This window comes from Vollenhovia emeryi, unplaced genomic scaffold (assembly GCF_000949405.1).
Source record: "Vollenhovia emeryi isolate VEMERY1.0 unplaced genomic scaffold, V.emery_V1.0 DF939390.1, whole genome shotgun sequence".
Taxonomy (NCBI): Eukaryota; Metazoa; Arthropoda; class Insecta; order Hymenoptera; family Formicidae; genus Vollenhovia; species Vollenhovia emeryi.
Window position 1 is genome coordinate 9,351 of NW_011966976.1, and position 13,457 is coordinate 22,807.

General features: G+C 37.9%; 4 protein-coding genes across 6 annotated transcripts in view; all 4 read right to left on the reverse strand.

Moving 5' to 3' along the window:
• Positions 1 to 2,961: 2,961 nt before the first annotated feature.
• LOC105558016 lies at positions 2,962 to 5,399 on the reverse strand. Of its 3 annotated transcripts, none has more exons than XM_012005498.1 (3): positions 5,344 to 5,399; positions 3,410 to 4,011; positions 2,962 to 3,336 (listed from the first exon to the last, which is right to left on the reverse strand). In XM_012005498.1, exons 1-3 carry the CDS (start codon positions 5,372 to 5,374, stop codon positions 3,103 to 3,105), a joined length of 867 nt encoding a protein of 288 aa, XP_011860888.1. In that variant the 5' UTR covers positions 5,375 to 5,399; the 3' UTR covers positions 2,962 to 3,102. The 3 variants fall into 3 exon arrangements, with proteins under 3 accessions (XP_011860888.1, XP_011860887.1, XP_011860890.1); XM_012005497.1 differs by lacking the exon at positions 5,344 to 5,399 and adding an exon at positions 4,300 to 4,391; XM_012005500.1 differs by lacking the exon at positions 5,344 to 5,399 and adding an exon at positions 4,300 to 4,386 and having other exon boundaries at positions 3,410 to 3,879.
• Positions 5,400 to 6,759: 1,360 nt separating this feature from the next.
• Positions 6,760 to 7,994, reverse strand: LOC105558017. Its single transcript, XM_012005501.1, has 2 exons — positions 7,692 to 7,994; positions 6,760 to 7,288 (listed from the first exon to the last, which is right to left on the reverse strand). Exons 1-2 carry the CDS (start codon positions 7,720 to 7,722, stop codon positions 6,870 to 6,872), a joined length of 450 nt encoding a protein of 149 aa, XP_011860891.1. The 5' UTR covers positions 7,723 to 7,994; the 3' UTR covers positions 6,760 to 6,869.
• A 2,204-nt stretch (positions 7,995 to 10,198) lies between these two features.
• On the reverse strand, positions 10,199 to 11,741 carry LOC105558019. Its single transcript, XM_012005504.1, has 3 exons — positions 11,642 to 11,741; positions 10,747 to 11,348; positions 10,199 to 10,673 (listed from the first exon to the last, which is right to left on the reverse strand). The coding sequence occupies exons 1-3, from the start codon at positions 11,670 to 11,672 to the stop codon at positions 10,338 to 10,340; spliced, it is 969 nt and encodes a 322-aa protein (XP_011860894.1). The 5' UTR covers positions 11,673 to 11,741; the 3' UTR covers positions 10,199 to 10,337.
• A 1,036-nt stretch (positions 11,742 to 12,777) lies between these two features.
• Positions 12,778 to 13,457, reverse strand: part of LOC105558028 — a 3,837-nt gene continuing 3,157 nt past the window's right edge. Inside the window, exons 3-4 of the mRNA XM_012005515.1 lie at positions 13,403 to 13,453; positions 12,778 to 13,329 (exon numbers count right to left, since the gene is read on the reverse strand). Of these exons, the coding sequence (XP_011860905.1) occupies positions 13,087 to 13,329; positions 13,403 to 13,453 (294 nt within the window). The 3' untranslated portion in view covers positions 12,778 to 13,086. The remainder of the gene's footprint in view (positions 13,330 to 13,402; positions 13,454 to 13,457) is intronic.

The window sequence follows — 13,457 nt, forward strand, 5'->3', positions numbered from 1 at the left end:
CAGTATGCCTCACGTATGTTTGTACGTTGACACTACTCTTCTTACAGTCGCACGCCCCTTTGTACTAAAACTTGCTCATAATTTAATAGCGTAATGTTCAGCAGCACTCGCGTCTTTTCTCCGTACCCCAGGATGCCGCCCGGGAAAAAATTTTCACATATGATCATATATAATCATATATGCTCATATACGAAAAATGTCCATATATAAGATACCATATGTATCATATATGATCGTACATGATAATGTGTTTGTCATATATGACAGTATATATGACAAACATGTGCATCATATATGATCGTATATGATAATGTATTTGTTATATATACTGTCATATATGACAAACACGGTAATTATGGAGAATAGGAACTTTTCCGAATTTTGATATTTTCTTGCGGTTTTCTTGGTAAAAACCTTTGTTGTGACTCCGACAGTGATAATCAATCGGGGGAGCCCGAAAAATATCAAAATTCGGAAAAGTTCCTATTCTCCATAATTACCACAAACACATTATCATATACGATCATATATGATACATATGGTATCTTATATATGGACATTTTTCGTATATGAGCATATATGATTATATATGATCATATGTGAAAATTTTTTCCCGGGCGTGAATACGACTGTACGTGGCGCGTGCACGTTCGTGTACATATACGATGATAAAGCGATGTCCTGACAATAGAGGTGTAGGCGAAAAATAAGAAAACGACCTTATTTTGAAACGTACGTAACCGGCGGGATACCGCTCGTGATTATTATTGTCAGGCAGCGAGAGTGATGTGATTTTTCGGAGTTGTCCTCCGGAAAGTTACAGTAAGGAACATGTTGTCTCCTTTCGATAACGGAGACCAACCGCTAAGGGTTTAGGGTAGGCAGCCGATTGGCCCGGTAGCGAAAATCCGGAAGGCGTAAGGTTGCTGGTTCGCCGTTCCAATCGTGGCAACCCGTGGCCCGTGAAAACTCCAACCGTATGCGTTTGCGTGTGCGTGCGCGCGTGTGCGTATGTGGGGTATCGTATAAAATAGATTCTATAGTATTTCATCGAAGATACATCATTCTTTAAAAACATCAAAATTGGTTGACCATATCTGGCAATTTTAGTGGTAAATTATCACGACGTTTCGACCATGGGTTTTGGTCCTTTTCAAGTGATTATATCTGTTACAATTCGAATTTTACAAATTAGTCACGTTTTCGTATTTGTGATAAGTTTACGGTTATATAAATTGTGTGTTACCTGTGGTAATCGTGTGTATAAAATCACATGTGTTACGTTGGTGTTGAGAGGATAATCATTATGATCTAAAATTAAGGGTGTTAAGAGAGAGAGAAATTGCAGAGATTTCTTTTTAAATGAATTTCTAAACTTACATGTTTAGCGAGTGTTAACTTAGCTTGCGCACTGACAAAATATGACTGAATCGATATGTAGAGGGTATCGGTAAAAATAGGTGAAAGACACATAATAGGTCAAGAAATAAATAAATAAATAAATAAATAAGTAAATGATGATGTCTAAAAATTAAATCAGGTCAATAATCCGGTCATAGATAGCGTTGAGATTTTCAGTGTCAGTTTGTAAGTTAATTGTATCTTTCGTCCTTTTTATAAAAACCATCTCAGCTATCTCTCTCCTTCTCGTATTACTCTCCTGGTGTAATACACGAGGAGCAGACCAATCGAAATCATGACCATGTGATGTACGGTGTTTGCTGACCACGGAGTGGTTGCTTACTTGTTTCATGATGTCTTTTGAATGTTCATTTACACGAGTTTTTAAATGTCGCTTGGTCTGTCCTATGTATGAAGCGTTACAGTTCTTGCAGTCAATCTTATATACTATTTCTACCTTTTGGTCATTGGTCAAGGTATCTTTTTCTTTCTTTATGATGGAGTTTTTTTGGGATGGTCAATAGTGTATTAATACCGACTTTCCGGAGTTTATGGTTGACACTGTCACTAATACCCTTGATATATGGGAATCGTATATATCCACGAGGATCGAAAATTTTTGGCTAGTCGTTAACGTTGATTTGGAATTTTATTTGTTTGAGTCTGGATTTTATATGTTTGTCAATTAATTTGGTAGGAAAGCAATTATTTAATAAAATGTTTTTTATAGTTTGAATGTTGTCAAGGTGGAATCGGCTGTCAGATAGAATAATTGCTCGGTCTATTAAGTGTGATATTGTGTTAGTTTTGTATTTTAGAGGGTGGTTTGAGAAAAAGTTTACATATCGTCCAGAAAATGTGGGTTTCCGGTACCAGTTCGTAATTAGCACACCATCGCTTCTTAGGACTGTTGTGTCGAGGAAATTAATTGAATCGTTAATTTCCGTCTCGTGAGTGAACTTGAGTCTAGGATGGTATGTGTTGAAAACCGAAAGTATGTCATTGATTTTGGATGTCGGTACTATAGTAAAAATGTCGTCAACGTATCTATAAAGTCGTAATATTAAAATTTAAAGACTGCAAGCACTGTGCCTCTAGATCATCCATCACTATGTCCGCAAGAATTGGAGACAATGGAGATCCCATTGGGCTACCAAAGACTTGTTCATAATATTTCCCACAGAAGCGAAAACTAGTCGATTCTAAGATCAATTTGATAACGTGTATGAACTGCTCTAAAGTGAAGATTGTATTATTAGAGTGAATTTTAGATCAGTTCTTTTGATTTGCATTACGGATTTACTGACACAATTATCACTTGAAGAGGACCACAAACTATGGTCGGAACGTCGTGAGATTAAACATAAAAATTTGCGAGACATGGTCAAGTAATCTTCTGAAGTTTTTAATTACTTCTGGTAACTTATAAGATTTCCTCCAGTCATTATGTTTTATAATCGTAAAGGTGTTTTTAGGAAAAATTTGTTAAACAGAAAAGGGTTAAAGAAAGGTGAGGAGGAGAGAAAGATAGTGTAGATAGAAAAGAACACATCCGAGACGTAAGAAGAGAAACAGTTGTGCAAGATACTTTATTTAACTCTATTTATATGTAGTTTCAATTTAATTGGACATTCAATACTAGCAAATTATGGTCTTTCTGCATCGCAATTTGACACACACCAGCAGATTCATGTAGTCGTTTTAATCTATCATATTGTTTGGTACCGCATGCTTGGTATTTAACTCGCTCAGTTTGCCGTAAGGTAGCATCGGAAGTTCATTCTTCGCAGGTTCAATGCTGTTTAAATTAAGGTCCATTAGAATTCTAGTAGACCACACTCCAAATTCGGATTCGGAAAACGTTAATTTTATATCGATTTCACTAAAGGTTTCGAATCTGTTCGGCTCGATCTGTATTTTGGTGACAAATCTACCCTGCAAAAATTATAATGCAAAAATTATACGTACATATTTATACATTGACACGGGCATACGCGTGCGAACGTACAATCTCTAAGGTTGCGTTTAATTTTTCCAAACGTCGCGGAACATCAATGCATTCCGTCCGAGATTTCTCGATCGAAAGAGTCGTCCCAGATTTCGCGTCGACCAACGGCAATACCACAAGCCGAAAATCTCCTGTCGTGGACGTCTCGGGTTTTTCGTGTGTGACACTGTACGTCGTCGCGCAATTGCCCATTGACGAGTACTCTCTCATCATAAAGTGCGACATGTCAATTTTGCTCCGATCAACAGCCACGATAAACAGAGAGGCAAACGTTCGGATAACGTCCACCATTTCCTCGTCAGTGTTCGGCTCGACGATCACGCCTTCCACACCGCGCTCGTTAAATTTGATCTCGAACATTTCATCCATATGCCATTCTTCACTCGTGTTGTTATTCTCGACAAATTGCAGTATCGTTCCGTTGTTGTAATGGCAGGATAGATGGTCCGGCATTTTCGGGCGACAGTTTACTGTATTAATCATTTGATAACTCACGAGGGGTCCGTCGGGTTCCGGTTTTACAATATAAGAAATGTTCAGGTCATACAAGTATTCCGGCCCGAACGTCCATTCCGACGTGTTGTTGGCGACTATGTCGGCCGCTAAGTGAATGTGGCGGAAAATGTTTTATCACATTTAATATTAATATCTAGAAACACAGTTTTTGGAAGTTGAATTTTCTAAATCTCTGGTATATACGAGATACTCTTTCTATCTGATTTTCACAGTTCAGAATTTTCGTCATCTAAACCTTTACGAATTTTTAAATTTCTCTCAGTAAAAATATTCAAAAGTTAACCGCGGGATTACATTCGGACAGACGAGTGCTACGTTGAATGATAGACACGAGGATTCGGGCGGTTGTAGATACTTGTTAATGGCTTACCAACCTAGGAAGAATGGAATCAGAATGGCGTTCATCTCGCGACAATGCGCTTCAACCTATGTACGCGACACTACTCTTTTTACACTCGCACGCTCCTTTATATAAAGCCCGCTGCAGACGATGATATTTTTCCTGCTGGATTGCTTGCAATCTAATAAATTACTATCGGTGCACCATTGAGCACTCAAGATTCCTAGTAATTTAGTAAATTGCAAGCAATCCAACAAAAAAATAGCATCGTCTGCAGCGGGCTTTAGAACCTGCTCATAAGTTAATAGCATATATAACGTTCAACAGCGTTTGCGTCTTTTCTGCGTACCTCAGGATGCCGTGAATTAAGACTGTATATGACGTCTATACGTTCATATACATATGCGATAATAAAACGATGTCATAAGAACAGAAGTAATGGCATAACAGTATAAGACATGCATTATGTTGTTGAATAAACTTCAATATTGATGTTGACGAAACTATAATTGCCGTGATTAATTCTATAGAATTAATATATTTATATTATATTCTAAAGCGCTTATTTAGAGATAGAACTTTTGTAAATGAGATTTGCTAAATCTCTAATATGTACGAGATACATTTCTCTCTGATTTTCTCCCCTCAGAATTCCATTCATCCGAACCTTTAAGAAATTTTATTTCCACTCCTTATCAATAAAAGTTTTTAGAGAAAAATTCGTACGGACGAGTACGACGTTAAATGATAAGCACGTGCCCAGAGAACATGTTTAAAAAACATCTTCAAGGCGTCTATTAGACGTCTTTTAGTAGACGAGTATGACGTTAAATGGTAAGCACATGCCCATAAAACAGCCATGTCTAAAAAACATCTATTTATTATTATCTCTATTATCTATTATCTTTAAGACATCTATTTAATTTAATAGACTACCAATAGACTACTAATAGACTAATAGACTAATTCCCTAAAAATGTTATGGACTACTAATAGACTAATAGATATTTTAAAGATGTCTTTTAAACATGCAAGTTCTCTGGGTGGATTAAAACAGTTTACTTGTCAATGGAATTACCTAGGAAGAACGGAATCACGGTGACGTACATCTCGCGACAACACGCCTCACGTGTGTATGTACGTTCGCACTGCTTTTCTTACAGTCGCACGCTCCTTTATACTAGAACTTGCTCATAATTTAATAGCGTAATGTTCAGCAGCACTCGCGTCTTTCCTCCGTACCCCAGGATGTCCTGAATACGACGACATGTGACGTGTGCACGGTTGTATCCATGTGCGATCAGAAAACGGTGTCTTGACAATAGAGGTATAGGCGAGAAATTAGAAGACGACCATGTTTTGAATGATACGGCAACGGGCGTGACACCGCACGTCATTATTATTGTAAAGCAGCGAGAGTGATTTCACTTTTCGGAGTTGTCCTTCGAAGAGCTAAAGTGAGGAACATTGTCTCGCCTCGATAACGGAGACCAACCGCTAAGGGTGGACAGCCGACTGGCCCGGTAGCGAAAATCCGGACGGCATAAGATTTATGCACGAGATACTTTTCCGCTGTGATTTGCTCCCTCAGGATTTTATTTATCTAAACGTTTATGAATTTTTTAATTCCTCCCGTCATCAATAAGAGTTTCGGGAAATGTATCTACGCGATTTTACATTCGTTCATATGTAGAACGTTAAATGATAAGCACGTGTCCAGAGAACGTGCATCTATTAGACGTATTATGTAGACCCATACAGCACCGAAGCTTTCAGAAACCCTGCAACATTGCAACAATGTTTTCTAAAATGTTTCTGAAAGCTTTGGTGCTGTATGGGCGTCTTAAAGATGTCTTTTAGACATGCATGCTCTCTGGGTGGATTTAGGCAGTTTACTTGTTGACGGCTTACCTAGGACGAACGGAATCAGGGTGACATTCATCTCGCGACGATATGCCACACGTACTTTATTTAATTCTATTCAAGTGTAGTTTTAATTCGATTAGATATTTAATATTGCAAATTATAGCATCCTACAACGTAACGTAACGTATGTGGATAGACATATATTAGTAAAGTGTACATACATAGCCGCTTTAGTTTATAAAATTGCTCTATACATTAATGTTGCCACTTAATTCGATCAGTTTACCGTTGGAAATAGTCGGAAGTTTATCTTGCGCGGGTTGAATGCTATTTAAATTAACGTGTATAAATTCTTTAATTGATATCTCTTCACCGTCTGATTCCTCATCTCCTATCTTTCCCTGGAATCTGGTAAAGCTTTTGAATTTTTTTGGGTAGATTTTGTATTCGCTGACAAATCTCTCCTGCAACAATTGTAATGCACAGATTATGCACACACAGGCACACGCGCGTGCACAATACGTACCACCTCTAATTGTGCGGTGTCGAATGTGACAAGTTTTTCGAGTGAATTGTAACAAACTATCCGAGATTTCTCAAGGAAAAGAGGCGTTCCAGATTCGGTGTTGACCGACGGCAATATCAGGAGCTCAAAATCGGTATCTCCTTCCTCGTGCATGTCCGTTTCGTCCTCGGTTTCGTCGTGCGAGATAGTGTACGTGGTCGTGCAATTGCCCATCAACGAGCGCTCACTTTCCGTATAAACTGCCGCTTGCCCAAATTTTTCCGATCATCAATCACGTTAAACTGATTGGCTATTTTTCGCATAGTCTGCACATCTGGTCCGTAGCTGGTCCGATCGACAATCAGGCTTTCCACACCGCGCTCGGTAAATTTGATCTCAAACATATCTTCTGCTCGTCCTCCTAGCCCCACGATGCTATCCTTCGTTGATGTGCGCTTCACATGCGATCCGTTTTTGAACTGGTAGAGTAGATAGTTCCGCATTTTCGGGCGACAGCTTAGTGTGGTGAGTAATTGATAATTTTTCTTTGATCCAAAGGAATCCGGTTTTACATCATAAGAAATGTTCACGTCGTACAAGTATTCCTGCCCAAACGTCCATTCTGCCGGATTGTGGACGACTACGTTGGCCGCTAAGTAAGTGTGACGGAAAATTTTATCAAATTTAGTATTAATATCGCTAGAAAGATAGAACTTTCGTAAATGAGATTTGCCAAATCTCTAATATGTACAAGATACGTTTCCTCGCTAATTTCCTCCCATCAAAATTTCATTTATCTAAACCTTTAAGAATTTTTCATTCCTCTCGTTGTCAATAAAAGTTTTGTGAAAATGTATCCACGCGATTTTACATGCGTACAGACGAGTACGACGTTAAATGATAAGCACGTGCCCAGAGAACATGTTCGAAAGACATCTTTAAGACGTCTATTAGACGTCTTTTAGACATAAGGCGTCTAATAGTTCTCTTAACGATGTCTTTTAGATATGCACGTTCTCCGGGTGGACCAAGCAGTTTACTTGTTGATGACTTACCTAGGAAGAACGGAATCAGGGTGACGTTCATCTCGCGACAGTAAGCCTCACGTATGTTTGTACGTTGACACTACTCTTCTTACAGTCGCACGCCCCTTTGTACTAAAACTTGCTCATAATTTAATAGCGTAATGTTCAGCAGCACTCGCGTCTTTTCTCCGTACCCCAGGATGCCGTGAATACGACTGTACGTGGCGCGTGCACGTTCGTGTACATATATTATACGATGATAAAGCGATGTCCTGACAATAGAGGTGTAGACGAAAAATAAGAAAACGACCTTATTTTGAAACGTACGTAACCGGCGGGATACCGCTCGTGATTATTATTGTCAGGCAGCGAGAGTGATGTGATTTTTCGGAGTTGTCCTCCGAAAAGTTACAGTAGGAACATGTTGTCTTCTTTCGATAACGGAGACCAACCCCTAAGGGTGGGCAGCCGATTGGCCCGGTAGCGAAAATCCGGAAGGCGTAAGGTTGCCGGTTCGCCGTGCCAATCGTGGCAACCCATGGCCCGTGAAAACTCCAACCGTATGCGTTTGCGTGTGCGTGCGCGCGTGTGGGGTATCGTATAAAATAGATTCTATAGTATTTCATCGAAGATACATCATTCTTTAAAAACATCAAAATTGGTTGACCATATCTGGCAATTTTAATGGTAAATTATCACGACGTTTCGACCATGGGTTTTGGTCCTTTTCAAGTGATCATATCTGTTACAATTCGAATTTTACAAATTAGTCACGTTTTCGTATTTGTGATAAGTTATATAAATTGTGTGTTACCTGTGGTAATCGTGTGTATAAAATCACATGTGTTACGTTGGTGTTGAGAGGATAATCATTATGATCTAAAATTAAGAGTGTTAAGAGAGAGAGAAATTGCAGAGATTTCTTTTTAAATGAATTTCTAAACTTACATGTTCAGCGAGTGTTAACTTAGCTTGCGTACTGACAAAATATGACTGAATCGATATGTAGAGGGTATCGGTAAAAATAGGTGAAAGTCACATAATAGGTCAAGAAATAAATAAATAAATAAATAAATAAGTAAATGATGATGTCTAAAAATTAAATCAGGTCAATAATCCGGTCATAAATAGCGTTGAGATTTTCAGTGTCAGTTTGTAAGTTAATTGTATCTTTCGTCCTTTTTATAAAAACCATCTCAGCTATCTCTCTCCTTCTCGTATTACTCTCCTGGTGTAATACATGAGGAGCAGACCAATCGAAATCATGACCATGTGATGTACGGTGTTTGCTGACCACGGAGTGGTTGCTTACTTGTTTCATGATGTCTTTTGAATGTTCTTTTACACGAGTTTTTAAATGTCGCTTGGTCTGTCCTATGTATGAAGCGTTACAGTTCTTGCAGTCAATCTTATATACTACTTCTACTTTTTGGTCATTGGTCAAGGTATCTTTTTCTATCTTTATGATGGAGTTAAGTTTTTTTGGGATGGTCAATAGTGTATTAATACCGACTTTCCGGAGTTTATGGTTGACACTGTCACTAACACCCTTGATATATGGGAATCGTATATATCCACGAGGATCAAAAATTTTTGGCTGGTCGTTAACGTTGATTTGGAATTTTATTTGTTTGAGTCTGGATTTTATATGTTTGCCAATTAATTTGGTAGGAAAGCAATTATTTAATATAATGTTTTTTACAGTTTGAATGTGGTCAAGGTGGAATCGGCTGTCAGATAGAATAATTGCTCGGTCTATTAAGTGTGATATTGTGTTAGTTTTGTATTTTAGAGGGTGGTTTGAGAAAAAGTTTACATATCGTCCAGAAAATGTGGGTTTCCGGTACCAGTTCGTAATTAGCACACCGTCGCTTCTTAGGACTGTTGTGTCGAGGAAATTAATTGAATCGTTAATTTCCGTCTCGTGAGTGAACTTGAGTCTAGGATGGTATGTGTTGAAAACCGAAAGTATGTCATTGATTTTGGATGTCGGTACTATAGTAAAAATGTCGTCAACGTATCTATAAAAAGTCGTAATATTAAAATTTAAAGACTGCAAGCACTGTGTCTCTAGATCATCCATCACTATGTCCGCAAGAATTGGAGACAATGGAGATCCCATTGGGCTACCGAAGACTTGTTCATAATATTTCCCACAGAAGCGAAAACTAGTCGATTCTAAGATCAATTTGATGACGTGTATGAACTGCTCTAAAGTGAAGTTTGTATTATTAGAGTGATTTTAGATCAGTTCTTTTGATTTGCCATACGGATTTACTGACACAATTATCACTTGAAGAGGACCACAAACTATCGTCGAAACGTCGTGAGATTAAATATAAAAATTTGCGAGACATGGTCAAGTAATCTTCTGAAGTTTTTAATTACTTCTGGTAACTTATAAGATTTCCTCCAGTCATTATGTTTTATAATCGTAAAGGTGTTTTTAGGAAAAATTTGGTAAGCAGAAAAGGGTTAAAGAAAGGTGAGGAGGAGAGAAAGATAGTGTAGATAGAAAAGAACACATCCGAGACGTAAGAAGAGAAACAGTTCTGCAAGATACTTTATTTAACTCTATTTATATGTAGTTTCAATTTAATTGGACATTCAATACTAGCAAATTATGGTCTTTCTGCATCGCAATTTGACACACACCAGCAGATTCATATAGTCGTTTTAATCTATCATATTGTTTGGTACCGCATACTTGGTATTTAAATCGATCAGTTTGCCGTAAGGTAGCATCGGAAGTTCATTCTTCGCAGGTTCAATGCTGTTTAAATTAATGTCCATTAGAATTCTAGTAGACCACACTTGAATTTCGGATTCGGATTCGGATTTGGATTCGGATTCGGATTCGGATTCGGATTCGGATTCGGATTCGGATTCGGATTCGGATTCGGATTCGGATTCGGATTCGGATTCGGATTCGTAAAACGTTACTTTTGCATCGATTTCACTAAAGGTTTCGAATCTGTTCGGCTCGATCTGTATTTTGCTGACAAATCTATCCTGCCAAAATTATAATGCAAAAATTATACGTACATATTTATTCATTGACACGGGCATACGCGTGCAAACGTACCATCTCTAAGATTGCGTTTAATTCTTCCAAATGTCGCGGAGGATCAATACATTCCGTCCGAGATTTCTCGATCGAAAGAGTCGTCCCAGATTTCGCGTCGACCAACGGCAATACCACAAGCCGAAAATCTCCTGTCGTGGACGTCTCGGGTTTTTCGTGTGTGACACTGTACGTCGTCGCGCAATTGCCCATTGACGAGTCCTCTCTCACCATAAAGTGCGACATGTCAATTTTGCTCCGATCAACAGCCACGTTAAACTGAGTGGCAAACGTTCGGATAACGTCCACCATTTCCTCGTCAGTGTTCGGCTCGACGATCACGCCTTCCACACCGCGCTCGTTAAATTTGATCTCGAACATTTCATCCATATGCCATTCTTCACTCGTGTTGTTATTCTCGACAAATTCCAGTAGCGTTCCGTTGTTGAAATGACAGGATAGATGGTCCGGCATTTTCGGGCGACAGTTTACTGTAGTAATCATTTGATAACTCTCGACGGGTCCGTCGGGTTCCGGTTTTAGAATACAAGAAATGTTCAGGTCATACAAGTATTCCGGCCCGAACGTCCATTCCGACGTGTTGTAGACGACTACGTCGGCCGCTAAGTGAACGTGGCGGAAAAATTTTTATCACATTTAATATTAGTATCACTAGAAACACAATAGTTTTTGGAAGTAGAATTTTCTAAATCTCTGGTATGTACGAGATACTCTTTCTATCTGATTTTCACAGTTCAGAATTTTCGTCATCTAAAACTTCACGAATTTTTAAATTTCTCTCAATAAAAATATTCAAAAGTTAAACGCGGGATTACATTCGGACAGACGAGTGCGACGTTGAATGATAGGCACGTGGATTCGGGCGGTTGTAGATATGTGTTAATGGCTTACCAACCTAGGAAGAATGGAATCAGAATGGCGTTCATCTCGCGATAATGCGCTTCAACCTATGTACGCGACACTACTCTTCTTACACTCGCACGCTCCTTTATATAAAGCCCGCTGCAGACGATGCTATTTTTCCTGCTGGATTGCTTGCAATCTAATAAATTACTATCGGCGCACCATTGAGCACTCACGATTCCTAGTAATTTAGTAAATTGCAAGCAATCCAGCAGGAAAAATAGCATCGTCTGCAGCGGGCTTTAGAACCTGCTCATAAGTTAATAGCATATATTTATAACGTTCAACAGCGCTTGCGTCTTTTCTGCGTACCTCAGGATGCCGTGAATTAAGACTGTATATGACGTCTATACGTTCATATACATATGCGATAATAAAACGATGTCATAAGAATAGAAGTAATGGCATAACAATATAAGACACGCATTATGTTGTTGAATAAACTTCAATATTGATGTTGACGAAACTATAATTGCCGTGATTAATTCTATAGAATTAATATATTTATATTATATTCTAAAGCGCTTATTTGTATATATGTGTAATATCATACAAAATAGATTCTAGAGTGCTTTATCAAAAATATATCATTCTTTAAATTAAAGGTGATGTTTTTTGACAACATTATCCTGCAATTGTGAGGTAAATGCAGTCAATTATCGTAACAACAATCATATTTGATAGGGGAAGAACTGATAATTATTTACATCGAAACATTAGGTTCTACAATCGCAAACGTTTTTTAGGAAAATTTGTTAAACAAAAAAGGATTAAAGGAGGGTGAGGATAAGGAGAGATATTGTAGATAGAGAGTGTAGGAAAACATCAGACACGTTAGAAAAGAAACGGTTGTGCAAGATACTTTATTTAACGCTATTTATATGTAGTTTTAATTTTATTGGACATTTAATCAGAGTTGAGAAGTTATTTCATAAAAGCATATAGTTACAGTTACAGTTTTATCGTTAAAAATGTAACTAGTTACAGTTAGAAGTTACGAATTGTGAAAAGTAACGCGCTACAATTACAGTTACACGAAAAGTACCGGATCATTACTTTGTAGTTACTTTCTTGCAATAAAAATGAAAATATCAACTGTGCATTTGAATTGTAAAGTGTCGACAAAGGCGTTTATGCGCAAATGCAAGGCCCAATGCAATCTGCGGATGTTTAAAAAAAAATATATATATAAAGAATCTTTTATTGTAACTAATCATCTGATTAAAAGTTATTGAAAAAATGTAACCGAGTTACATTTTAGTCACAGCTGGAAAGAAAGTAACAGAGTTTAAGTTAGACTTTCGAAAAAAAAAGGAACTGTAACCGTAACTTCGTTACAAGTAACGAGTTACTTCTCAACCCTGCACTTCATACTTGCAAATTATAGCCTTCCTACGACGTAGTGACATATACCGGCAGATCATATAATCGTTTTTATCAATTTGTTGAAACTATCAAATTGTTTGGTATCCCATTCTTGGTATTTAAATCGATCAGTTCGCCGTAAAATAGTATCGGAAGTTCATTTTTCGCGGGTTCAATGCTGTTTAACTTAACGTGTATTAGTTCTCTATTTGACCACACTTTAATTTCGGAACGGATATATTTTACTTTTGTATCGATTTCGCTGGAGCTCTCGAATTTCTTTGGATTGATCTGTATGTTGCTGACAAATCTCTCCTGCAAAAATTATAATGTAAAAATTATACATACATATTTATACATTGACACAGGCATACGCGTGCGAACGTACCATCTCTAAGATTGAGTTTGATACTTCAAAATGTCGCGGTGAGTCAATGCATTCC